Source organism: Cygnus olor, chromosome 3, assembly GCF_009769625.2.
Source record: "Cygnus olor isolate bCygOlo1 chromosome 3, bCygOlo1.pri.v2, whole genome shotgun sequence".
NCBI lineage: Eukaryota > Metazoa > Chordata > Aves > Anseriformes > Anatidae > Cygnus > Cygnus olor.
Genome location: NC_049171.1, coordinates 98,156,550 through 98,180,605, shown reverse-complemented (window position 1 = coordinate 98,180,605; position 24,056 = coordinate 98,156,550). Strand labels below are relative to the sequence as shown.

Here is a 24,056-nt window from a genome sequence, read left to right as displayed (position 1 = left end):
CTGGGATATGAACCATAAGGCTGGACTGTTATATATACTGCCAAAATGGTTAGACTTTCTTTGAGTGAGTGGGTTTCTCAAAAAATGGAGAGGAAAGAAGTGATTCTCCTATCACAGAATTTCTGAAATGGAAATCACTCCTCCAGCCAACAAAGTCTAGAATTGTCTCATTCCACTCCAGTAGAGAAAATACTTCACAAATATGCAGTACGATAGGATCTTACAGCTAGACTAAATTTAAAAGACAAATTTCCATTTCACTGTAATTTCTAGAAGAACACTGTTTGTATTAACGCTGATTTTTATTTTTATTGAGGAAACCATCTTCTAGTGTTGGGATGGGTCTAGCTATGAATATTACAGATGAAGGAACTGGTATTATCTCTGATAATATGACTGTGTTTTGAAAGAAACCTGCAGAAAACCGCCAAGTGCAGTTTCCTGTTGATAACTGTGACACCCAGTGGTCATTGGAAGAACGATGAAAATGTAGTACAGAATGACTGCAGTGCACCTAAAGGCTGCACAAAATACTGAGGTTTGCACAATAAATGTGTGCTACTAAGAGTACTACTCTTTTCTTCGATAATGTGTACATATAGTAAAAATAAACTGTTTTAGGAGTCATAAATTTTTCATCCATTTAGTTTATGCTTTACTATGTTTAACGTATATATATTTTTTTATTTACTCATACAAAGCTTTTTTTATATCTTGTGATGCTGAGTTTACAGCTCAGATGTATGATGACTTTAAATAATTACTTTATCACTGCAAAGTACGAAATGGCTTTTAATTCTTATTGGCAAGTGCAGAACCCTGCAGGATAATAGGACCTTCTTTCCCCTCCTTTGTTTGCCATTGACTCATTATGTGACTTAGAGCAAATTGCTTGTGTGAATGGTTGATAAGTACTTCAGTCAGCATGTTCATAAAAGTGTGAGGTGTAATTAATATTAGTCTGGCAGCCATTCACTTCCAACTATTTATGCCATTTATTCTGTGTAGAATACATCGTATATATACTACAAACCATAACATTAATTTATGTGCTGTGTTTTATTGCAGAGCATTGGATACAGATTTAGTCCCATATATCCAGTAAATGAGAGATTCAATTCTATTTTGTTTATGGATCACTGAACATAAAACATTTATTCTTGGTGATGTTTTCAATAAAAGAATACCATCAAAATTCACAACATCTAATTGCAGTGGACCAAGAATCACATGCTTGTTATATATATTGTTCCATCTGTTGTTTGGGAATGTCTCATGGAACTAAAGAAGCTTCTCCTTGCAGGCAGAAAGAGTTACACAGCAAGAGGATCAACATCAAAAGGTACCCAGTTAAAAAACTGGAGATTAGACAGGGCTGCAAAGTCAGTTATTGCCTAGAGCCCTCTTCTTGGCTGTGTTAGCTATGTCTATAGTGTGTGCCTGAGGAGTGCTTTTCAGCTCCCTGAGTGTGTGTGCCTTTTCTACACCCAGAATTGGGGTGATATCTGAATTCCCACCAGTTATTCATCTCTACCCTACCCGGTTTCCATGCAGGGAAACCGCAGCCAGAAAGGGAGCAGTAAGACAGTCTGACAATATTACATTTTTCACACCTTTTTTTTTAGTCATTGATGACCATAAATGTTTCACATTTAATGGGAGCATATGACAGAAAAGATTTAATTGTAACCAAAATGCTTAAATACTGAACTCAAGGTAAGAATACTTTAAAACAACTGCACATGTTGGAGCTAAACCAGTTTAAAAGGAAAAACACAGCTTTTTTTTTTTTTTTGCATGCCATTATTTGGATTCCTGTAAATCCCAGTTGCCCTGGTTTCAGACCCTGTTGTCCTAATCTTTACAAGGACACAAAGAAAAGTTAGTCCTTACTCCCAAAAGCTTACAGTCTAAAGATACCATAAGCAACAGCAGATGGAAATGGCTAGAAGAGAGCACCCCAAGAAAATGAAATAGTACTTCTTAAAATGCATTGTTTACTACACCAACTAAGATTCTCACATGGTGTTCTGAACTGCACTACAAAGAAAAAGCAGAGTGGTTGTCTTCCACCTTCTGATAAGAATAAAGGAACATGACATAATGTTCGAACAAGAATATATACTGATGCTTACTGATGTACAATGTATGGCTGCAGTTGGTGCAATTCTGGTTTAGTCTTCAGAAGCAGATGGTGAATGGATCTTTTGCTCTTGAGATAAATCCTGAAGCAGGGATGTTTGCTACCAAAATTTGTTTTTGCTTCGTGTTCCTTCACTGTTTATTCCATATTTAAATGACTTAAATGCTGGCTCTGGGTCATCGATAATGCCTGCTCTTGTTTCTTTCATATTACAGGTAGCCTGGTTCAACCTCACTTGTGGTTTTTGTGTTTGTTATCGTTGCTTTTTCACCTTAGAAAGCTTGACTTTAGTCCACACAGAATGGACAAATCATGTTAGAAAACAGTTTGTCTTTTACTTTATTTACAGAATTTTTTGCTAACCAGCAAAAACAAAGTCTCGGGCATCTTGCCATCCTATTCTAGACAGGATTTTAATAAGTGCAGTAAGGTCAAGATCTTTTGTTTATATTATGAAGTGGGTTTTTTCTTTTTTGTTTGTTTGTTTCTTTTTCTTTTCTATTTTTTTTAATCTGCATGGCTTTGTATTCTTTATTTCAAAAGTGTTTTCTTATCCTATGAATAAGAAACTACAGCTCACATTGTGCAAATTTGCATTTTCAGATAAAAGAAGATACGGATATGTGCTAGCTGGAAGAGTCATGTTCCAATACTTGACTTATAGGAAAAAGAGTATGCTGAAGGAATAATGAAGTCTGACATGTATGTAGGTATTTACCTTAGTTTATGTGTTGGGAAGAGCATGTTTGGAAGAGCATGAGTGTTGTATTTTATTCCTTCCTGCATACCAGGCCTGGCATGCTCAGGAAAAGAATCTCTGGTTAATTTTTATTACTTACTACGATGTACCAGGCCAGTGGTTGATGAAGGCTCTCTGATGTTTCACTGAAACAAAATGTTTCAGTTACACGCAAAAATATCATAAAATACACTTCTTTCAATAAAGCTGCACCCCTACTGATTAGCTGGTGCCCTGAGACCTAGTGATAGTGCAGCCTTCTGCCTTAAACTTCTAGACACATCCCTCTTCCACACTACACTTCTGTAACAAACCAGCACTTTGCAGCTGATGGCTGCTAGATGCACATATTCATTTATTAATGTATTTCAGGGAGGGAAAAAAAAAAAAAAAAAGGTGAAAAAAGATGCGAGCTTAGGACTGAAAAAAGAAAGCCATAAGGTGACTGGGAGCAGCCCCAGAGCTGAGAGCAGGGTGAGCTGGAGTGCTCTGTCAGGAGATCAAAACAAGTGGGTCCACCCTCATAATCTGCTTCTTGCACAACCCCTGACAGGGCTGCATGTGAATGTGAAAAGGGGTGAAAAGAGGACAGGCTGCTGACTTACACAGCAGTCAGAGGAGATAGATGTGAATGTTAGACTTGGCTCCTGCAGATGGTACACAGAATAAAATAACAAGTATAGAGTACAGAGCAAGCAAGCTGATTCTGTATCAGGATGCAACATTTAATAATTACCAGGTCAAACTCCTGCCTTCTTGTGTTTTGAATATTGAAGTATAAAAATAATACATGCAAAATAGGATTTCTGGACACTAGGTGTGAGCAAGATTTTTAAAGTATGTTTGTTTAAATACTGCTACAGCAGATGTAATACAGATCATGCCATCTTACTAAGTCACAGGAGTTCAAAAGTTGAAAATGGCTTTTTAGGGTTGGTGTATATAAATAATGTCAGAGAAGATGGATAAATTCTTTTTTCTTGAGGCTGAAGGACCTTCTCAGACCCCAAATGACAGAAATTTCATCTTGCTCCCCAGAAAACCCTTCCAGAACATGCTGTGACTTGTAGTGTTGATGTCAGTCTGAAAAGCTTTCCATCCTGAGTTGAATGTGAAATCGTGATGTATTCTCTGCCACACATCCACCTGAAGCACAGTGCAGTGCCTTCCTACTACCAGTGTTTTCTGTGCAATTATTTTGCCAAAAGGCACCTCGCATGCTCAGAACAAGTCTTGGTCACTGTGCCATGTATGAGAGCAAATATTAATTCAAAGTTGTAAACAAACTTGGCTGGAGCAAGTGCAGCATTTGGTTCAGGAAGCTTTGAAAACAGTTTTGTTACATGGAGGACTTGCAATTTATGAGCTCAGAAAACACAACTGAGAAAACACAAATGTTTTTGACAGGATTTTGGAATGATCAACTCATTCGTAATCAAGGAAGGATCTTGTGAATTGTAAATAGTGCTAGAGTGGAAGCTGCCAGGGAAAACAGGTGCTCTTCTCTGTTACTGAAACACCTCTATGTCAGCAAGGCAGCACTGTCCCTTTATTTTTGTGTGTGGTGTTTTTGTTTGTTTGTTTGTTTGTTTTGCTTTTCTTTTTTCTCTGTAAGCACAGATACCAAAGGGAAGAAGTAATTAACTGACCAATTCATTGCTATGACTACTGAACAGTCCTGTTTAAAGAGAAATCTTTGAGAAAAAGCACACAGTTATTGGTTGCTGATTGACAATAGAGAATCATATAAACAGACATTCTTCTTCAAAAAGTGTAGTCTGTTGCTCTGCTCCAATGGGGTACTGTAGCTTTGCTTCATCATCACTTAGATTGTGTACTGTTCCTGGGGAAGTACAGGGAAGGAGGAAAGAAACCAATGGAGAAATCTAAAAAGTTAGGTATATAAAATCAAAGCCATTGATCACTCAGGGATTTCAGCCCAGCTGTGCTAGGAATGTGCTGTATAACTCTGAACATGCCATTGCATCTGTTGGCACCTCACACCTTTATTTGATTTAGGGCAGAAGTTTCAGATTAGTTGAAGCCAATCTAGGACATGCAATAATGCTGCAAAAAGGGACATTCCTCCCCCTCCCCCTTCTTAATCGCACAGTAAAATTGATCTAGCTAAAAATTAGTATTTAATGGAGTCTGTAACTTAAACAAGCCATGTGTGTTGACAGATGGTTGGTGGTGCTAGGAAAATGGATGGACTGGGAATGAGCAGCTAGCAGAAGGAAAGGTTAGACAACTGCCCCTGGCAGCAGGGACATTCAGTGGGGGAATGGTCATCGATCTACTCTACCAGTAGATCACAGTGTGGCGCAAGAGGATTGGGTCTGTAGAGAGAAACAAGTTGTGCTGCCATTCTGAGAGCCACGTGGTATGCATCAGAGGGGTTTTATTTTGGGTTGGCTCTAGGTTTGTCCTGTGCAGGAAGTGGGTGTGTTGGGTAGGCTTCTAGGGCATGTCTTCCAGTTTAGTTCATTAGAAAGTTTACGCAGATGTACCAGCATGTAGCTGGGGATACCCTGGCGCTAATATTTCTTGAGACCCCTAGGCACTAGCATAACACAGAAGTATTTGGAATCTTTTTAAACTTTCCATTTGGGGGTAAGAGGTAGGACTGTAGCAGATGCAGTGCTGAGTGAGGAAAGACAGACCGCCGAGATTTCACTTGTTTTTATCAGCACAAGTGACTCGGTTGTTTCTGTGCCTGCTGGGAGCAACGGTGTGCCAGGGCTGAAACTCAAGTCTCCGTGCTGCTCTCTTTGTTATTCTACCGCCACAGAACTCTGCTCTTCATAGCTCCAGGATACCTCACCCAAACAGCATATGGGCTCACACTCCATCTTAAATGTGTCTTTTTGTGCAGCATCCTTAATTTGCCCTTTGGGGACGTTTTGTGCAGTTCAGTGTGAAGACTTTTAATCAGTCACTCTGACAGGAAAAGAAGAGACAGCAGGGGGCACTAACTCTGCATAATTCTGTTAAAACGACAGCATTCGGGGCCGTGCTGATAACACTGACATGATTACGCGGACTGACAGCTTAATACCTAGAATTTCTTTACAACACTGATATTTTTTAAGACACCTCTTTTCTTCTCAGGAGATACAGTGATGAAAGGGGGTTTGAATTTCTACAAATGTAGAATTCTGGCTAGTAGAAGACCTTTATCTTGTCGATTGTCACTCTATTTGTATCACCCATTTCCCTTCCCCACTTTGGTGATATAGGCTTCAGAGCTCACACCCAGAAAGATGATATCTCTAATACTAAATTTAGGAAGGCATTTCTTACAACTTATTTTTTTAGTTTAAAATCCTCTACAAAACAAAAATGAAATGCAAAATATATTCCTGCATGGTTCTTTGAGTATTTGATTTAAATGTGTACTGTGAGGAATGGATCTGCTTCAAAATCCTTCTTTATGTGAGTGGTTCACACAGAGTATCTGTGGGAATATTCTGAAAAGTAGATCTATTATTTGTGTATGTAATACATACGTATTCTTTGTATTTAGAAGTGCTTCAGGATTGGATTTTTATTTGAAAACATGCAGTGACAAGTAACATTGCAGTTTGGCAGGCAATTTGAGAAATCTATTAATTGGGAACTACTCATGGAACCATTTACTTATCTGAAGTCTAAGTTCAGCTGGTTAGATGCATGCCTAAGTAAGTAGCTTTTTGCTTCCAGGCCTGTTCACTTACTTTAAATGTAATCACTCATTGGATAAAATAGGTAAATTCTAACTGCATACCTTCTAACCCTTCCAGAACAGGATGTTCTTACAGGTAATTGCTATTGTTTCAGACAGCACGAAAATATTTTCTTCTTGTCAGATGATCAAAACTTGAAAAATAGAAAACATCTGTATTGTTCCTTTATCATCTGGAGGGTCGCTGGATTCCTTCTGCCACCACAGCTCAGAGACTGGGACCCTCAACCCCATCAGCTTTGTCCTGATTTTGGCTGACAGAATTAAATTTCCTCCTAGTAGCTGGTATGGTGCTATGCTTTGGATTTAGGAGGAGATTAATTAATGTTGATAACACACTGATGGTTTAGTTGTTGCAGAGCAGTGCCTACACAGAGTCAAGAACTTTTCTACTTCTATTGCTGCCCTGCCAGCGAGGAGGCTGGGGGTGCACAAGAAGCTGGGAGGGGACAGAACCAGGACAGCTGTCCCAAAGGGATCCCAAAGGGATATTCCATAGTATATGGCATCATGCTGAACAATAAAACTGAGGGGAGTTGGCCATGGGGGCCACTGCTCACGGACTGGCCACTTATTCAACTGGTGGTGAGCAATTGCACTGTGCATCAAATTGTGTTGTTTATTCTTTTTCTTGTTATTTTTTTTTCTCCTTTTTCTTTTCTTTCCTTTTTTTTTTTTTTTTTTTACTTCTTTCTTTTCAAAGTGTCCTTACCTCAATGCATGAGTTCTTGCACTTTTCACTGCAACCAAGGCTGCCCTTGAGCTTCACATTCCCCACCAGCCCCTCCTTATTGGTGAGAATGAGGTCCAGCATAGCACCTCTCCTCGTTGGTTCCTCTATCACTTGAAGAAGGAAGGTATCATCAGTGCATTCCAGGAATCTCCTGGATCGCGTATGCCCTGCTGTGCTGTCCCTCCAACAGATGCTGGGGTGGTTGAAGTCCTATATGAGGACCAGAGTTTGTGAACATGAGACTGCTTCTATCAGTCTATAGAGGGTCTCATCAGCCTGGTCTTCTTGGTCATGTGGCTTGTAGCAGACCCCCACTATAATGTTACCTGTTTCTGCCCTCCCTTCAGTCCTGACCCATAAGCTCTCTGTCAGCTCCTCATCCATCCCCATGCAGAGCTCCATGCACTCCAGCTGCTCATTGACATAGAGGACGGCACCTCCTCCTCTTTTCCCCTGCCTGTCCTTCCTGAAGAGCCTGTATCCTCCATTCCAACACTCCAGTCATGGGAGCTATCCCACCACATGTCTGTGATGCCAATGCGGTCATAGCCCTGCAGGCGTGCATACACCTATAACTCCTCTTGTTTATTGCCCATGCCACGTGTGTTAGCATAGAAGCATTTTAGCTGGGCCCCCTGTGAAGCTGCCTTACTGTCTGCAGTGGCTGGAACTCCTTTGTGCTGGTCTTCAGGTGCTCTCCTGCTGACCTGTGACCCTCCTCCAGGCCTGGGCATCTGTTGCTGATACTGGCTTCAAACTGGGAGGAGTGGGATGGATTGAAGTTCCCCTGGAATCTTTACTGTAAAGCTGTGTTCACCAGCTTGGCAAGCCTGTGACTGAAGATGCTCTTCCCCTTCTCTGACAGGCGGGCCCCATCAGCCCCCAGCAGACTGGGTTTCTCAATGTGAGTCCCATGGTCTAAGTAATCAAAGCCTTGGCTGTGGCACCGGTCCTGTAGCCATTTGTTGATTTCCCAGATTTGAATGGCCCTTTCAAACCCCATCCCTTTAACTGAGAGGACTGATGAAAAAACTACCTGCACTCCTGAGTCCCTTACCACTGCTCCCAAAGCTGTGTAATCTTTCTTGATACTCCTCAGGCTGCTCCTGTCTTATCGTTGATTCCCACATGAAACAACAGCAGCAGATAAAAGTCAGTGGGCTGGACAAGGCTTGGTAGTCTCTTGGTGACATCCCTGATAAGAGCCCCTGCTAAGCAGCACACTTCTCTAGAGAGTGTGTCAGGTCAGGAAGTGGGTGCCTCCACACCTCTCGAAGAGAGTTACCTACTACTACCACCTGTCGCCTTTTCTTAGTTGTGCAACTTGGTTGTTAAGCAGCTCTTAAACGAAAGTGAGATGATGGGTTCTCCTCCTATTCCTGCTTTTATTTTGCAGATGCAAACAAAGGCTTGATTTTTCTAGGCACGTTCTGGTTTAAAGCCTACACAATAATCTGAATCTATTATAATATCATGTCCATATGCTCATCTATTATAAGTGTTATTTCTTTGATTTGAGAAAAACAAAAACAACAAAGTTTTCCTATACGACTATTAGGAATCTATATTCACAGGAAACAGAAAAATACTTATAACCACCCATGAAGGGGTTAATAGCTTTTCAAAAACTGCTTTGTAGAAGTCTCATAGCCTGCTGTTCAACCTGAGCACGATTCCTGCTGTAATGTGGTTGCTGCATGTCATTGGTTAATGGTATTGATGCTTCTTTTGTTGGAGACTGCTCCAGTGAAGTCTTTGTGGAATGAGCCAGTAGGTTTTTCCCTTACTTATTTAACTTAATTAAAACAAATTAGAACATTCTCTCTCTGGCTTAAAATATTTTTATATCATATGTAATACAGTTGGAAGGTACACCAAACTGCTACTGAGTTAAGCACCTAACAAAAAACAAGATCAAGTATTTCCATATATTTCTTGAATAACTCTGTGTAAACTGCTCTTGGAATATTCCAGTTCATGGAATTGGCCTCTGTGGTGAAATCTATTCCATTAATTCATTGTTTTTACCAACAGAAAACTCTTCCTAATTTCTAATTTACATTCATTTTTGTAATTTGAGACAATTACATGTTATTCTATCTGTAGTGAACAAAGAACATTATATTCTATTTCTACACTCACTACTTCTGTGGAGAATAGTCAGACTTGTTAGTGTCACTGAGAAGTACCAGCCTTGGGCAAGGGGGAGTTGAGCAGCTTGCTCCTCCTTATCTCTTATACAAACTTTGTGGATGGAGGTCCACAGGCTTGGCGTGAGAGGCTGCTGAAGGGAGTCTTGTGGTGGCAGGATGACCCTGTTTTGGCATTAGAACAGAATTTTGAAGGCCACAGTGTCCAGAGTGAAATCTTTTGCTTCGTTATGTGTAAAATGAATATTAAAGTTAACATCCCTAAATGTGATAATGAACTTGATGAAGTAGCTGGTAAACATATATGATTATAAGTACTCAACTCTCCATCCAAATCATGCTAAACATCACCCCAGGGGGGGAACAGATATGGTTAGGATATAAAGGAAAAGAGGCAAGTGTAGAAGTTAATGTTAAGAAAAAAAGAGAGTTAGGAAAAGACAATTTTCAAGCATACCTTCAGAGTTTTCTTTGGGTGAAGTGAGCTCAATTCTTCCAGCCTTGCCTCAGAGGTCATGTTTTTTTTATCTCTAATATCCCCTGAATTACATCAAACTGATTCACATAGTTTTTGCAAGCATAGTGTCCCAAAATGTTGTTACTTCACTTCTTCAGTGCTACATCTTGGCTTATATGCCCTAGTATGATGATCTCTTTTTTCATGCCACATTGATGTTATTGACTCATGCTCAGTTTGTGATAAAACATGCAACTGTTTTTCTGAGGACGGCTGTCTGATTGTTCCCACTCTTAATATTGTGTATTTAATTATTCCTACCTGAATGGTAGGAATTTAGGTAATCATTCGTACCTAAACGTAGTACTTCTCATTTGCCTTCATTGAGTTGCTTATACTTTTCATGCTGACTCTTTAACTTGTCATGATGATTCTGAATTTGCCTCCTACCCTTTCACAGGCAGTTAAGGGATCCTTTGCATTTGCTTGCTAAATGGTATTTAATAACACTCTCTATTGTGTTATCCAAAATATTAATGGGAGTTTTGAACAGTGCTAGACCTGAAGTAGAATCCTACAGAATCCCAAGTGCAAAATCCTTCTACTTTGACATTGAATCATGAATTGCAGTAACACCTGAGTTTTCCCAACACAACAATACTTGTCACCTAAGAAGGTCAACTAAACCATGCTTCCTTAACCTACATTTGAAAATGTCATGTGAAACAGCATCGAATTCTAAGAGTTAGAATAAATGGCTTTAATTGCTTCTTTCCTTTTCCCAAGTTACTTTGTTACAGGAAGAAGTTTGTTTCATTTAATACAAACTTACCTTTAATTTGTCATTCATCCTTACTAACTTTCATTTTTTTTCTCACTTCTAGGTACTTGCTTAATTCAAATTAACAGATCACTTATGGAATAAATAAATATACTAAGATGTTTATAATTCCTTGACTTTTCCTTTTGCCCGTTTCTGAAGATGGTGTTTACCAGACTTTTGGAACCTCAGCTGTCTTTCAGAATTTCTCAGATATGTACTTGCTCTGAGATCATGCAACTTTTTAAATATATATCATACTGGAAATGTGTTTGAGTAGGTAAACTTAGGTAAACTGGCTTGCCTGCATGGACATTTCCTGGATATCTCACTGTCTTATAGTGTGCTGTAGTATTTAGTAAACACTTTTATTTCTGTCAAAGTTAGTAAAATATCAGTTACTTAGGTAAAGCACATTTTCACAATATATACAGATACCACAAAACTTGCATATTGAAGCAGAAACTCACTTAAGAAATATAGAGAGATGGGTGAATATCTGCTGTTACCCCCTATGAATTTGACAGATATTGGAGATATGAAGTTATGCAATGACCTGCTTTCATAAGAGACTATGGCAGCAAATTCAGATGCCTTAGATTTGGGATCAGAAAATTGTAGGGTCTGGAATTTGTACCTGTTGTGCAGAAGCAGAAGACACTAAATAAGTTAACAAAAGAGACTGTGCATTAAATATGTTGATACAACAATGGCTGGTGCAGCTTTGGACTGAAATGCAGTTAGGCAGTTGTTCTTAACTTGTCTGGAGACTCCCTCTGGTTTGGTTTCATATTTTGCCTAGAAATTTGAACAAACTGAATATACATTTACCTTGCAATATAAATCAAAAATAAGGCTTCTGTGACTTGAGTTTCTAGATGGAAAGTTGTCATCTTAAAGAAGACTCTTCCTGTAGTGGAAAATTGAAGATGCCATCCCTTGTTCATGTAATTTCATAGCTAACAGAGGCAACATTTTCAGTTTTGCTTCTTATAAGTCAACAAGTCTCTTTTATTCATTTTTAACTCTCTACATCTGGTTTCTAAGAAATGAAAGTGAAAAAATGTTGCTAAACATTTAAGTAAATATACTTAACTTAAAGCAGCTCTCAGTCTTCTGTGCATTTTACAGAGCATTGTTAAATTATGCCTTCAGAAAAGACAGACATATGCCTCTGGACATATGATCAATGTTTTATAAGCATGTTTTTATTAACTTCAAACAAAGTCTCATCCTTGTTAACAAGCGATATTTGTAAATGCAAACAAAGAGTTGGAAACAAAGTAATGCACTTGGGTTTAATTCAGACCCGGCATCCCTTCAGGATAAAATAATCCATGTAGGATAATGTTGGAATGGGTAGACAGTAGAATATCCCCAGTGTGGTTTCTGGATATTAATGTGGAGGTACCATTTGCTGGAGCAGAACAGTAATTAAGCCTTCGTTCCTCATCACTTACACCGAGATTGTTAGCAGGGGAATATTTGTGCTTGGTACACTTAGTTTTGCAAGTCAGACACTTTTCTGATAAGAACTGGGTTTTCTTATGTCAGACAGTCAAGTGAAAAAAACATCAGAGGAAGACTCCAGACTCAATGCAGTGTGTGCACACCTTGCCAACCCATTTAGCTCTCTTAGTTGCTTGGATTAGTAGTTAGTCGCTTTGCATATCAAACTCTTTACTCAGCTACTTAAGCTCATTTTCAGTAATTCTACCTGCTTCTTTGGGATGCACTAGAAGAAGTTTCTCCTCTTCAAGGGAAAAATAAACTCAGTAATGCTGAGTTCTATGATCTGTGTCTTTGTGGACATAGATCATCTCAATTCGTTGTATTGAATTTTGTCACTTTTATGATAGACTTTTTATCTGGGAATCTATTACTCTGCTAGTCAGCTCCAAACCACCTCCCCTGAATATCTGAATTTTAGCAAAAGGAAGTTAATAAGATTGCAAGTGTGAATTTGCAGTTTGCTATTCTTGCTGGAGACACTTCAGTGCTAAGTGCAAAATAGTCTACCATACTTTCTCTTCATAAGAGAAAGTGGCTTTGGTGGTAATTAGGGCAGCTAAGCTGCAACGTTTAGAAATTTGCACACTAATTATCACAAATTGTGTTCTCCATCTGGGCCACAGCAACTATATGAAAAACAACCAGGAGACTGTCCAGTATATTACCTTTTCCTGCAGTGTGATTTCCACTGAGTATCTGTATTCTGTCTGGTTGTATGCAGATCATTGCAGTGGAAGACTCTTCAGCAGCTCAAATCACCAAAAATGCACTCTGATTTTCAGCTCAAAGGTACTTTGAATCTGCTCAAAGCACCTTTCAGAAGGCAGCATCCATATGCACATTAGTGACAATAGTAACTTATAGGTCATTAACAGGAGTTATAAATTCCAGTACTGATAAAATCACTGAATCATTAAGGTTGAAAAAGACCTCCAAGATCATCTGGTCCAACCATCCCCCTACCACCAATGTCACCCACTAAACCACGTCCCTAAGCACCACATCCAACCTTTCCTTAAACACCCTCAGGGACAGTGACCCCACCAGCCCCCTGGGCAACCAGTTCCAGTGCCTGACCGCTCTTTCTGAGAAGAAATGTCTCCTCACTTCCAACCTGAACCTCCCCTGGTGCAACTTGAGGCCATTCCCTCTAGTCCTATCACTAGTTACCTGTGAGAAGAGGCCGACCCCCAGCTCCCCACAGCTTCCTTTCAGGTTGTTGTAGAGAGCAATAAGGTCTCCCCTGAGCCTCCTCTTCTCCAGACCAAACAACCCCAGCTCCCTCAGCCGCTCCTCACAGGACTTGTGCTCCAGGCCCCTCACCAGCTTCGTAGCCCTTCTCTGGACACACTCCAGAGCCTCGATGTCCTTCTTGTAGTGAGGGGCCCAGAACTGAACACAGCATTCGAGGTGCGGCCTCACAAGGGCAGAGTACAGGGGGATGATCACCTCCCTGGTCCTGCTGGCTGCACTATCCCTGACACAAGCCAGGATGCCGTTGGCCTTCTTGGCCACCTGGGCACACTGCCAGCTCACGTTCAGGCAAGCATCAATCAGCACCCCCAGATCCTTTTCCTCTGCACAGCCTTCGAGCCACTCTGCCCCAAGCCTGTAGCACTGCATGGGGTTGGTGTGGCCAAAGTGCAGGACCCGGCACTTGGCCATGTTGAACCTCATCCCATTGGCCTCTGCCCATCGACCCATCCTGTCCAGGTCCCTCTGCAGGGCCTTCCTACCCTCCGGCAGATCGACACTTCTCCCCAACTTGGTGTCGTCTGCAAACTTTTTGGGGGTGCACTCAATTCCCTCATCCAAATCATCAATATTTAATATTAAAGAGGATGGGCCCCAATACCAACCCCTGGGGACCACCACTGGTGACTGGTCACCAGCTGGATTTCACTCCATTCACCACCACTCTCTGGGCCCGGCTATCCAGCCAGTTTTTAACCCAGAAAAGAGTGTACCTGTCCAAGCCATGGGCTGCCATCTTCTCCAGGAGAATACTGTGGAAGAATATGTCAAAGGTTTTGTCATCTTTGCTTCTGCTTCAAGCCCAAGTCTGTTGACTTCATTAGTTTTGGTTAACTGAATAATATTGCTTATGATAATTGTTTCAATAGATACAGAACTACTGTCACTAAAATGAATGCTTCAGAAAACCAAATAACCTCCCACCTAGATATTTACTGGAAAAAAAAATTTACATAACCATGTGAAAGTCCATAAGGAAAACTTGCTTGAAGTCAATTTGATCTTGAATGTTGCTTGAACTGCAATTAAAGGAAACTCTTACATCTGTTAGGTAGAAAAACAAAACAAAGAAAACAAAACCCCCCACACATTAGGTCAATAATTTATGTAACCTGGTCAGCAAGAAACAGCGATAGCATCTACTACTCTGAATCACTTAGCTGGCTGATGCCAGGGCAGTTACGTTAATGTGAAGCTGCTAAAGGTTCATGTAGAAGATAACTTGGTTTCTCTATAGAAGAATTAAGTACCTTGAACTAAGAATTATTTTGTGTGTGTGAATGCAATACTTGTGAGTCATGATAGTTTCTTAAAGGCTGTTTAACTTTATGTAGTTGACATGAGTCATTGTTCTCTTCCCAGGTAATGATTAGTTAAGATCACATTTATCTCTTCCATTTCTCTTAGGCTTGTGCTTCATTGATCTTCCAGTGAACAACTGCTTCAGAGTACTGAGTGACAAGTAGTCTTCAAGAAATAACACAAGATAGCTCCATTTGGAGAGAATGGATGACTAGCACTGACACCTGTTACTGCTCAGCTACTTTTGTCTCTGAAATAAAAGTGACAATTGGTTTAACAAAATTAAGTGTACCTTGTCCTTTTTGATTAATCTCATCAGTCATGAAATAGGTACAGAATATATAGAACTTGGCAAAAGGCATCTCAGAATAACGTAGATTTTATAATTTCCAAAAATAAATCAAAAGAGGGAAGAATTGTCTTTATTGCCTGTATCACAATCACTGTTTCTCGTAGCTATTTCTACCGTTAAAATGAGTATTCCAGATAGCATTCTGAATATTTGCTAAAGATCTAGCAAATCTAGAACTAGACCCAAACATTCATTATCTGACCTTATGGTCTAGGCAAATTTATTTATACTTTTCAGTATAACAGAAAGAAAAAGTAGAGAATCCAAATGAAGAGAATATATTTGTGGTATAAATGGTACGAGAACCTCCAGCCAGGATTTCCAACCTTTTCTTTCTCTTCCTTGTAAGAGATGGATAAATCACAAAGAATCATTTAGTCTTGCTGCTTCTGCTTCAGACTAGGAATATTTCATATGTTGTTAAAAACAGGACAGTTAGTGTATTGAAGATTTATATTTAGAATAGGAATGATATTTCAGCACTGCCATTCTCATGAGATTTCTTATTAAACATGTTCCCACTCCTCCATTGCCACCTCCAACCTTTTCTTCTGGTATTTTCCCAATTTACGAATCAATTCTTTGGCTCTTGTCAAATACTAAAACAATTTTTATGAGGGACTTTGACGGAACTGAAATTCAAAGTGATACAGTGCTACATCATTAGTTTAACTCCTAAAATAAAAATTTTTGAATTTAAAAATTTAAAATAAAGAAGTCCCCATTTATGGGCTTTTAGTTTTCTTGCTGGCAAAACATGATGAATACGTTTCAAAGTTGCAGGAGCTTAGGGGATCAGTTCGGAGAATCTTTAACTAAATTCAGCATTTGATAATCATTTCTGGTATTGTTATGCTAATAGTACAACTCTTGGGACTTGAGCTATTGATTTTTTTTCTTCTTTAAAATGAGTTAAGTAAAAACTGATATTAATTTATCAGATGGAGAGGACAACGAGGCAAAGCTACAAGGTCCTGAGGAGATGGCAACCAGTCCGTTTGTACTGACACTGCAGTATGTGCTGCTAATGTCTGTATAGCCTCTCCTTCCTTTCACATTGTGGATGTACCCACCCCTCATAAACCTGTGGCAACACACTTTAAAAAAAAATTAAAAATAAATAAATATAGACATAAACTAATGCTTATGTATTCATTAGTCAACACTGTTATTTATGAACACCATATTGAAGCTACTCATTTATGCGTGCAAGTTAAAAATGACTAAGACCATGAATTCAGATAGAACACATATGTCAGTTTGGTGAAATACTGAAAATTCTCAAAACTACAGCAAAGACACCAGCTCTTTGTTTTACTGCATCAGACTGTTGTTTTCTGGATAATAGGGATGAGCATGCATTAGCAATAGCAGTCTCTGTATAAAGAGAGAAAGAAGAAGAAAATTTCATTTAATGTGAGAGAATTTCATTTCCTTCTGAGAAGAGCTCAGAAGAATGACATCACATGTTTGACTTAGTTCTGGCTTCTTTAGAATGATGGAGACATGAAGTGGAATTTAATAGCATCTGCAGTAGGTAGGAGCAACCATCAAGGCTCTGCTAGATCTTCAGTGACGGGTGAAGAGTTTCTTGTAGCTTATTTATTCACAAAATTTATTATTCCGTTTTCAGCTCTGAAGGAATTCAGTTAGTCAGAAGTGATAAAGCTGGGGATTCCTTGCAAAACAAGAATTAATTTGGTGCTTCCTATTGGCAGGAAGATGTTCGGCCACTGCCAGGAAAGCAGGCTCATCATGCATAACAATTTATTGGGAAGACAAGTGCCATCACTCCACACATCTCCCCCTTCCTCCTTCTTTACCCCAGCTTTTGTTGCTGAGCATGCCGTCATGTGGTATGGTATAGGTCATGGGTCAGTTTGGGTCAGCTGTCCTGGCTGTGTCCCCTCCTGGCTCCTTGTGCACTCCTAGCCTGCTTACTGGCAGGGCAGCAAGAGAAGCTGAAAAGATCTTGACTCTGTGCAAGCACTGCTCCACGACAACTGAAAACACTGGTGTGTTATCACCACTATTTTCATTAAAATTGAAAGCATAGCATCATACAAGCCTCTAAGACGAAAATGAACTCTATCCTAGCCAAAACCATGACTATATCCACCACTTATTCCATGCCTCTTTTGTCATGCTCAGGTTCCACACTTTCCAACACATTCTAATTAATCACCATCTTTCAATGAATACACAAATATAATTCCTGTAGTCTATGGACCACCCCAGTGAGATGTCCATAAAATGTCCACAAAATATCCACTGAGTTCTTTTAGTCCATAACTTAGATTCTTTTATTCTCTGTTGTGGTGGTCACTCAGCACAGCAGAGGCAGTGTGTTGTGTGCAGTAGATGGACATCACAGTCAGCTCAGGTTGTGTCACTGCTGCACTTGCACTGCTTCTTGTGATGCTCATGCTCTGTTGGTTTGAATGGTTCCTGCTACAGGATGTCCTATAACATGTAAATAAGATCATGGTTTACAACAATTTAAAGGTACATCCATCACAATCTCCACCCTTGGACCAGGCTGTATCGTTTAACATCGCAATTCCTCCCCCTCCCCTGGCCTGGCTAGCAGCAAGGGGTTCCTGCTCTAGAACTTCCTATAACATGCAATTTAAATAATGAATTAGAAAATTTTAAAGTCATATCTGTTACAATCTCCAACCCATTTGGACCAAGCCATAGGGTTTAACATTGCAATGAACTCCTCTCCTTGCCCCTGCTCCAGCCTGGGCTTGTCCATTGGCCACAGTCCCTTAGAGGTGTACCTGCTCTGGCACAGCCTTATGCATGAGCCACAATCCCTTCAGAGGTCTACCTACTGTGCTCTGGACTTATCTATCCATGGCCACAGACACTTCCAGCTCTATCTGTTCTGGTGTGGTCTTATTAATGGGCCACAGCCTCTTCAGAGGTATACCTGCTGCAGCATGGACGTATCCACAGCCATGGTTGCTTCAAGGTGTACAAGCTCTGGTGCAGCCTTTTCCATGGGCTTCAGAGGTCCCTTCAGACACTTGCTGTGTCATGTTGGTTTTTTTTTCATGGCCACAGATGGTTCAAGGTATTCTGGCATGGCCTTACCCATGGACACTGCAAGGTATACTTGCTGCAGCATGGACTTCTCCATGGCCACAGACACTTTGATGTGTAGTTGCTCTAGAGTGGACTTATCCATACCCAAAGACACTTCAAGGTGTATATGCTCCCTTGTGGACTCATCCACTTTTATTCCATTAGCACAAAAGAAACCCAAGTGTGTCTTGATGCATGGATGTCATTTTGTTTATTTTGGGAAGTGTAAAAATAACAGTTTTCAAAATAACATTTTCCTTTTCTAAAGGTGATCATGTTCTATACATCTGCTGTGCTTGTTCCAGATCTCTTCAGTTGATAATGCAGCACCCTCAGCTCTCAAACCATCCCTTCTGGTCTCTGTGATGTGCATTACTTCAAAGGAGCACAGCTGGGTCCTGGACTGTAATTTCTCATGCAGCTAGGAACAGAACCATTAGTTTATTTGAAGGTTAGGACCAAGGTCTTAAAAGTGAACGCAGAGCTAATAGACAGTCTTATGTTCCTGCTGTGTTCACAGGGCTTAAGCCAGTGAAATACGGGGCAGGCACATCTAAATTATTTTCACCTTTTGCCTCAGTTGCCATGATTTGCAGTAATCTAGTTCAGAAATGACATAGGAATGGCTCCCTGCTGTGATGTCCTCATCACACACAAAGTTGCAATGAGTTTCTAATGAGATGGAGATAAGGAAGACATTTTTAGTGATTACTGTGTAGCCTAGACAAATCTCAGAGATGTACTAAGTGAAGCCAAAATCTTTCCACTGTTTTCCATCAGCTAAATGTCTAAAGATACGTAAGATATATCCTTATGGTATAACGTAAGAAGGTGATAGGACAAAAACATAGTAAAATCATCTTGATAGCTTTTTCTTTAACTTTTTATCAGGAATTTCTGTAATTAGCCAGTCATTAACAATGATTAATGACTAGAAGTAGGGCCAATGGGAAATACATGTTTTGAAATCAATATCAGGAAAGACTGTGCAATATTGGAAGCATTTGGCTGTGGAACTGTCGCTTTGCAAAACGAGAAACATATTTTACCTGTGTGTTCATCAGACAGCTCCAAATACATAACTGAAATGTAAATGAGGATAAGAGGCAGTGGAAAACAGGAGAATATTTACCTTTAATCTGAATTGATACTTAATCGTTGCTTCCATGTCTGTCTTTAATGATACCTATAGTATATTTTTATTTATAAACATATATGTGTGTATACATACATGCTCGTAAGTGCTCCAGAAGAAAACATTTTATTTTTGTTTTCCTGGAAGCACTGGGTGCTCTGTGATGAATCTTAGCATAGGTAATGTATATCCAGGTTTTAAAGCAACCAGGACAAAATAAAACAAAAACTACATAAAATCCAAAGCTGCTTCTATAGCTCATTTTCAGCTCTTTTCAAAATGTGTGGTTATGAATAAACCCTTTACTTTCTCAAGTATATGCTCTGCAGAATTTCAGATACAAAGCAATTAAAAAGGTCAAAGAATTACAATACACTTATTGCATCTTTGTATGACAGCAAAGCTCATTATTTGCTGTGCTCTGTCCTTCTTAATTAAATCATCAAATCACATTCCAGAGCAGCGCAGTTATAAAAGGTTATTTCCATCAGTTTATTCCTGATTGGTTTATTCATTACAGGCCTTGACACTCAGTTCGTCAGCACTCTTCCCCCATGATAGAAGTGCACATTATGTTTAAAATACTATACCATAATTTTAACCAAGTTAGTCCCTTCCATCCTTAGATAGAAAAAAATGCTATGAACTGAAATTCTTTCAAGTTTTGTAAAGACTTTTCAAACATATAGCTTTCATCCATGGTTTTCAGAATATTTTTTAATTAGTCCTCTGGTAGTTCTGTGGTATTTTCTACTGATTTTTTTGTTTGTTTGTCTGCAAACCTGCTGTATTGCCAGCTGCTGTGGTACAGACAGAAGAACTGGTTGTAAATCTTAAATAAACTCCCTGCAGAAATGGCTAAGGCATGTCTGGAGACACTGTGGGAGCTGTCAAAGACCAGGTAAGAAGGAAGAGGCTTACCCTTCATTCCTGATTTTAAATACGTACTTTAGCAGTTTGGATATTGTGAATACCCAGAAGTCACAAAGCGCGATCTCCCAAATTGTCGTTTAAAACGGCTTTGTCTTTTATTTACTCTAACCGCAAATACCCTTTTCACCTTGTGGGGAAGAATCTAAGGGTAGTACTTTGCTGAGGGACTCAGTTGCAGTTAATTCGCCCCTGGGCTGTTTCTGCCTGTCTTCCTGAGAGGGCGGCTGCTCCAGCGCCGGCCTGCCCGTGCCGGGTGACCCCTGGCAGCGCCTCAGCCTTCTTCTGGCCATGCTCTCCTCCTCAGAGGGGCGCCTTACCCCTCCTGCCCTCCTCGTAACGGATTTACCTCATACTAAAAATAATAAAAAAAAAAAAAGCAAGTTTGGGCAAGTCATTATTTTTCCAAGATCCGGCCCAAGTCGACCTCAGCTCATAGCCCACGCTCATTACCGCGCTCACGCTGTCGTGATACGGTTTCCGTCAGAAACACGCGGTCGTGACGGAAGACACCGCCTTACAGGTGACAGGACCCCCCACACACACACCCTGCGGCGAAGCCCCCCCGGCCGCCTCCACCGCCGTCGCCAGCCAGCCCCGCGCCTCACACGCGAGGGCGGAGGGGAAGGGAGCGGAACGGAGGGGAGGGGAGGGCGGCGGCAAGCCCGGCCGCTCGCAGCTCGCTCCGCCGCCAGCAGCAGCTGGAGGGCTCGCCGCCGGCGGCGGGGAGGGGGTGGGCGGAGGCCGGGCACGGCGCTGCGGGAGGCGGGACGGGCTCGGAGGAGCGGAGGGAGCCGCTGCGAGGGGCGCGGGGAGCGCCCGGCCGGAGGGGCCGTGGGTGAGACCTCGGGGCCGGGGCGGCGCGGAGGGGCTCCGCACCCCCGCGTCGTGCCTCCTCCCGGAGCGACGGCGGGCCCGGCCGGCTCTTTGTCCTGGGGCCGAGCATCCCCTCCCTTGTGCTGTCCGAGGGCGACGCACTCCGCCCTGCCGGAGGCGGAGGCGCGGACGCCCGTCTCCCCCCCGGGGGCTTGGGGGTCGCGGCTCTCCCGTGCCCGCAAGGGCGCCCCGGGGGGCTCTCCCCGCCATGGCCTTCACCTTCGCCGCCTTCTGCTACATGCTGTCGCTGGTCCTCTGCGCCGCCCTCATCTTCTTCGCCATCTGGCATGTGAGTACCCCGCGGGGGCCGTCAGCAGCGGCCCCAGCCCCGGGGGGGCCGTCGGGGGACAGGCGGAGCGGGAGCAGGGGCGGGGGTCTCCGGCATGGGCAGGGCGGGCAGGGCCCCTGAGACCGCCGTGGGGGTATATACACGTGTATCTGTGTCTAGTTAAGTTTTTACAAACGTACATCAAGGGAAGTGCTTCCGTGATAGCTTATGAAGAATACGCTTGTTTGTGCTTCTGGGAAGTGCTCGCACCCTGAGCGCCGTGGTAGCGTTGTGCGTGTGGAGAACTTCTACGCCGCTGACTTTGCTTGGCATAAAGGTGCCCATGCACCCAGCATCAACCGTGCTAACGGCAGAGCTCTTCGAGGGACGTGCTTTTGTTGCCCAGGAACAGAGCGCCGTCAAGGAGAAGCCTCCACGTGTCTAGAGGTGAAGCAGATCTTTCCTTCAATAGGTACTACGCCAACAACTTTCTTAAAAGTCGTGTTTGAAGTTGAAACTTTGTCAGTCTTTGCGATGCGTGAACTGGTGTTTCGATTCCTTCTTCACCAATTTCACTTGAAAGCGGTGGTGTTCATTCCCTGCTGTATGCAGGGTGGCTATGATGGAAGTGTGTAACTTAAAATATGTTCGTTTCCACAATGATGAAATTATCCATATGCATAATTTAAAATTCTTTTATGTGGTTACATAGTGTGGAATTATTTACACAATGTCTTGTACGTCTTTGTGTATCACACAAAGAACTTTGTGCTGTAAATATTCAGGGTGGAGCAGGATAAGCTGAAACAGAGCTCAGCCAATCCAGGTTGGATGGCACTTCAAGCAACATGAGCCAGTGGGCGTCATCCCTGCCCGTTGCAGGGGGGTTGGAGCTGGATGATCTTTAAGGTCCCTTCCAACCCAAACCATTCTATGATTCTGTGAATGCCTTTGCATTTCCTGATGGAATAAGACTGAAAAAAAAAAAGAAGAAAAAAGAAAAAAAGAAAAAGCAACAACAAAAACTCCTTTAACTAACAAACAAGGAAGATAGAGAATTTATTTTTATTATAACATGAGTAAAGCTGCTAGCTTAGCTATATGTAAGCACGTTAGAGGTAGGAAACAGTCAGCTGAGAGGATTCTTTGAAATCTACTTGTTCTGAACAGTTAATGGTGCAGTTACAAAATTTTTCTTATTAATGAAACGACAAAAAATGCAATGGTGATGTCGTGTACTGCAAAGACTGAAAAGGATCTCTAGGAGTCAGCTAGTGTACTCCCACTCTTTGGAAAAAAAAGGGTAGTACAATTTAGATGATTACTCATGTTTCTTTCTTTGCTTTTTCACAAACCGTAAGGTCTCCCAAAGGGATAATTCTGCAGATTCTTCAAACCAGTTAGAGTTAAAAAGTGTTTTCTAAGTGTTTGCTGAATCTCTTTCTACAAATTGCACTGTTATTTCTGTAATTGCTAACACAATTTTAATATTTTTTATATATTTGAAGTCTGTTACTATGTTTCTGCAGTTGTCTTTTTCCTGGACAGAAGTTGTTGTTGGCTGAAGACATACGGTATGTCTAGCAAATGGAGCAAATTATTTTTCCATACATAAGTCAATGTAGTCACTGCAAATTTAGTGAAACATTTTTCAACTTTCAGTCTGTAAACCCATGGAGAGCAATCCATTATTTACAGAGATCTGTAAGAAGCAAAGAAGAAAAGAAACCCTTTGTCAATAGGCTTATGTGTATGGCGCATGTTTCTCACATCCATTGTAAAATTATTGAGGGATTGAAATTGAAAATGGCTGGAAACACCATTCTACTGTAATAGAGCAAGAATTGGTACTCCTGTTATAAATAGATAATCCTATTGAAGTGCCTGGTTTGTGTGAAGGTCATAGAATAACAGATGGAACACCCTGCTAGAACAAATTTTCAAGCATACCTATTACAAAACAATTTCTATCGTCCTTTCTATAAGAACTGTTATAATTTGGTTCCTGATTTCTTCTTAAATGTAGTCTGACATGTAGCTTATGTATTGAGTCATAGGAGTTTCTTTTACCTTAAACATCTCATTGTGAAAATCTTCCCAAGAAACAAAACTCCTACTCCTTCCCTGCAACCAGATTTTCATCTTTATTTTTTGCTGTAATATATTTGCAAGGGACAGTTGACATATTTTAAATAGTTTCTCATAACGGCAGCAGAGGATTTAAAATATTACATTTTTCTGCTAAAATGCTTTTTTTTTCTTTTTAATGTTTTGTTACTAAGAGCAAAGTGCTGATTAATCTGAGCATCTCATCACATTGAAAGATTACAGGGTTCTAAGACTGAACCTGCATTTACATTTTGTATGTTATTTTAAAGGACAAGTATAAAATGCAACATTTGGACTTCATGTTGTTTGGACCAGAATCAGACTGAAATTTGGAATGAATTAACAGTAGCTCAAATAAAATCTCATTTTCTTCCTACTCAGTAGTCAGATGGATTTTATAAGAGTGATAGTTTTTATTACTATAGATGTAATAGGTTCAATAAAAGCTTCTGTGGTATGGGA

At 40.9% G+C, this 24,056-nt stretch overlaps 1 protein-coding gene and 1 long non-coding RNA gene across 3 annotated transcripts in view; both read left to right on the top strand.

Moving 5' to 3' along the window:
- The first annotated feature begins 861 nt into the window (after window positions 1-861).
- On the top strand, window positions 862-15,116 carry LOC121068340. The gene is made up of 3 exons (XR_005818814.1): window positions 862-1,342; window positions 2,747-2,845; window positions 14,940-15,116. It is a non-coding gene; the product is annotated as an uncharacterized LOC121068340 (long non-coding RNA).
- A 6,023-nt stretch (window positions 15,117-21,139) lies between these two features.
- Window positions 21,140-24,056, top strand: part of CNIH3 (cornichon family AMPA receptor auxiliary protein 3) — a 54,877-nt gene continuing 51,960 nt past the window's right edge. Inside the window, exons 1-2 of one of the 2 annotated variants that reach the window (XM_040553062.1) lie at window positions 21,375-21,506; window positions 21,747-22,423. In XM_040553062.1, the coding sequence (XP_040408996.1) occupies window positions 21,426-21,506; window positions 21,747-22,121 (456 nt within the window). In that variant the 5' untranslated portion in view covers window positions 21,375-21,425 and the 3' untranslated portion in view covers window positions 22,122-22,423. Of the gene's footprint in view, window positions 21,507-21,746; window positions 22,424-24,056 lie in introns of those variants that run through there. The other variant, XM_040553061.1, reaches the window with a different exon arrangement.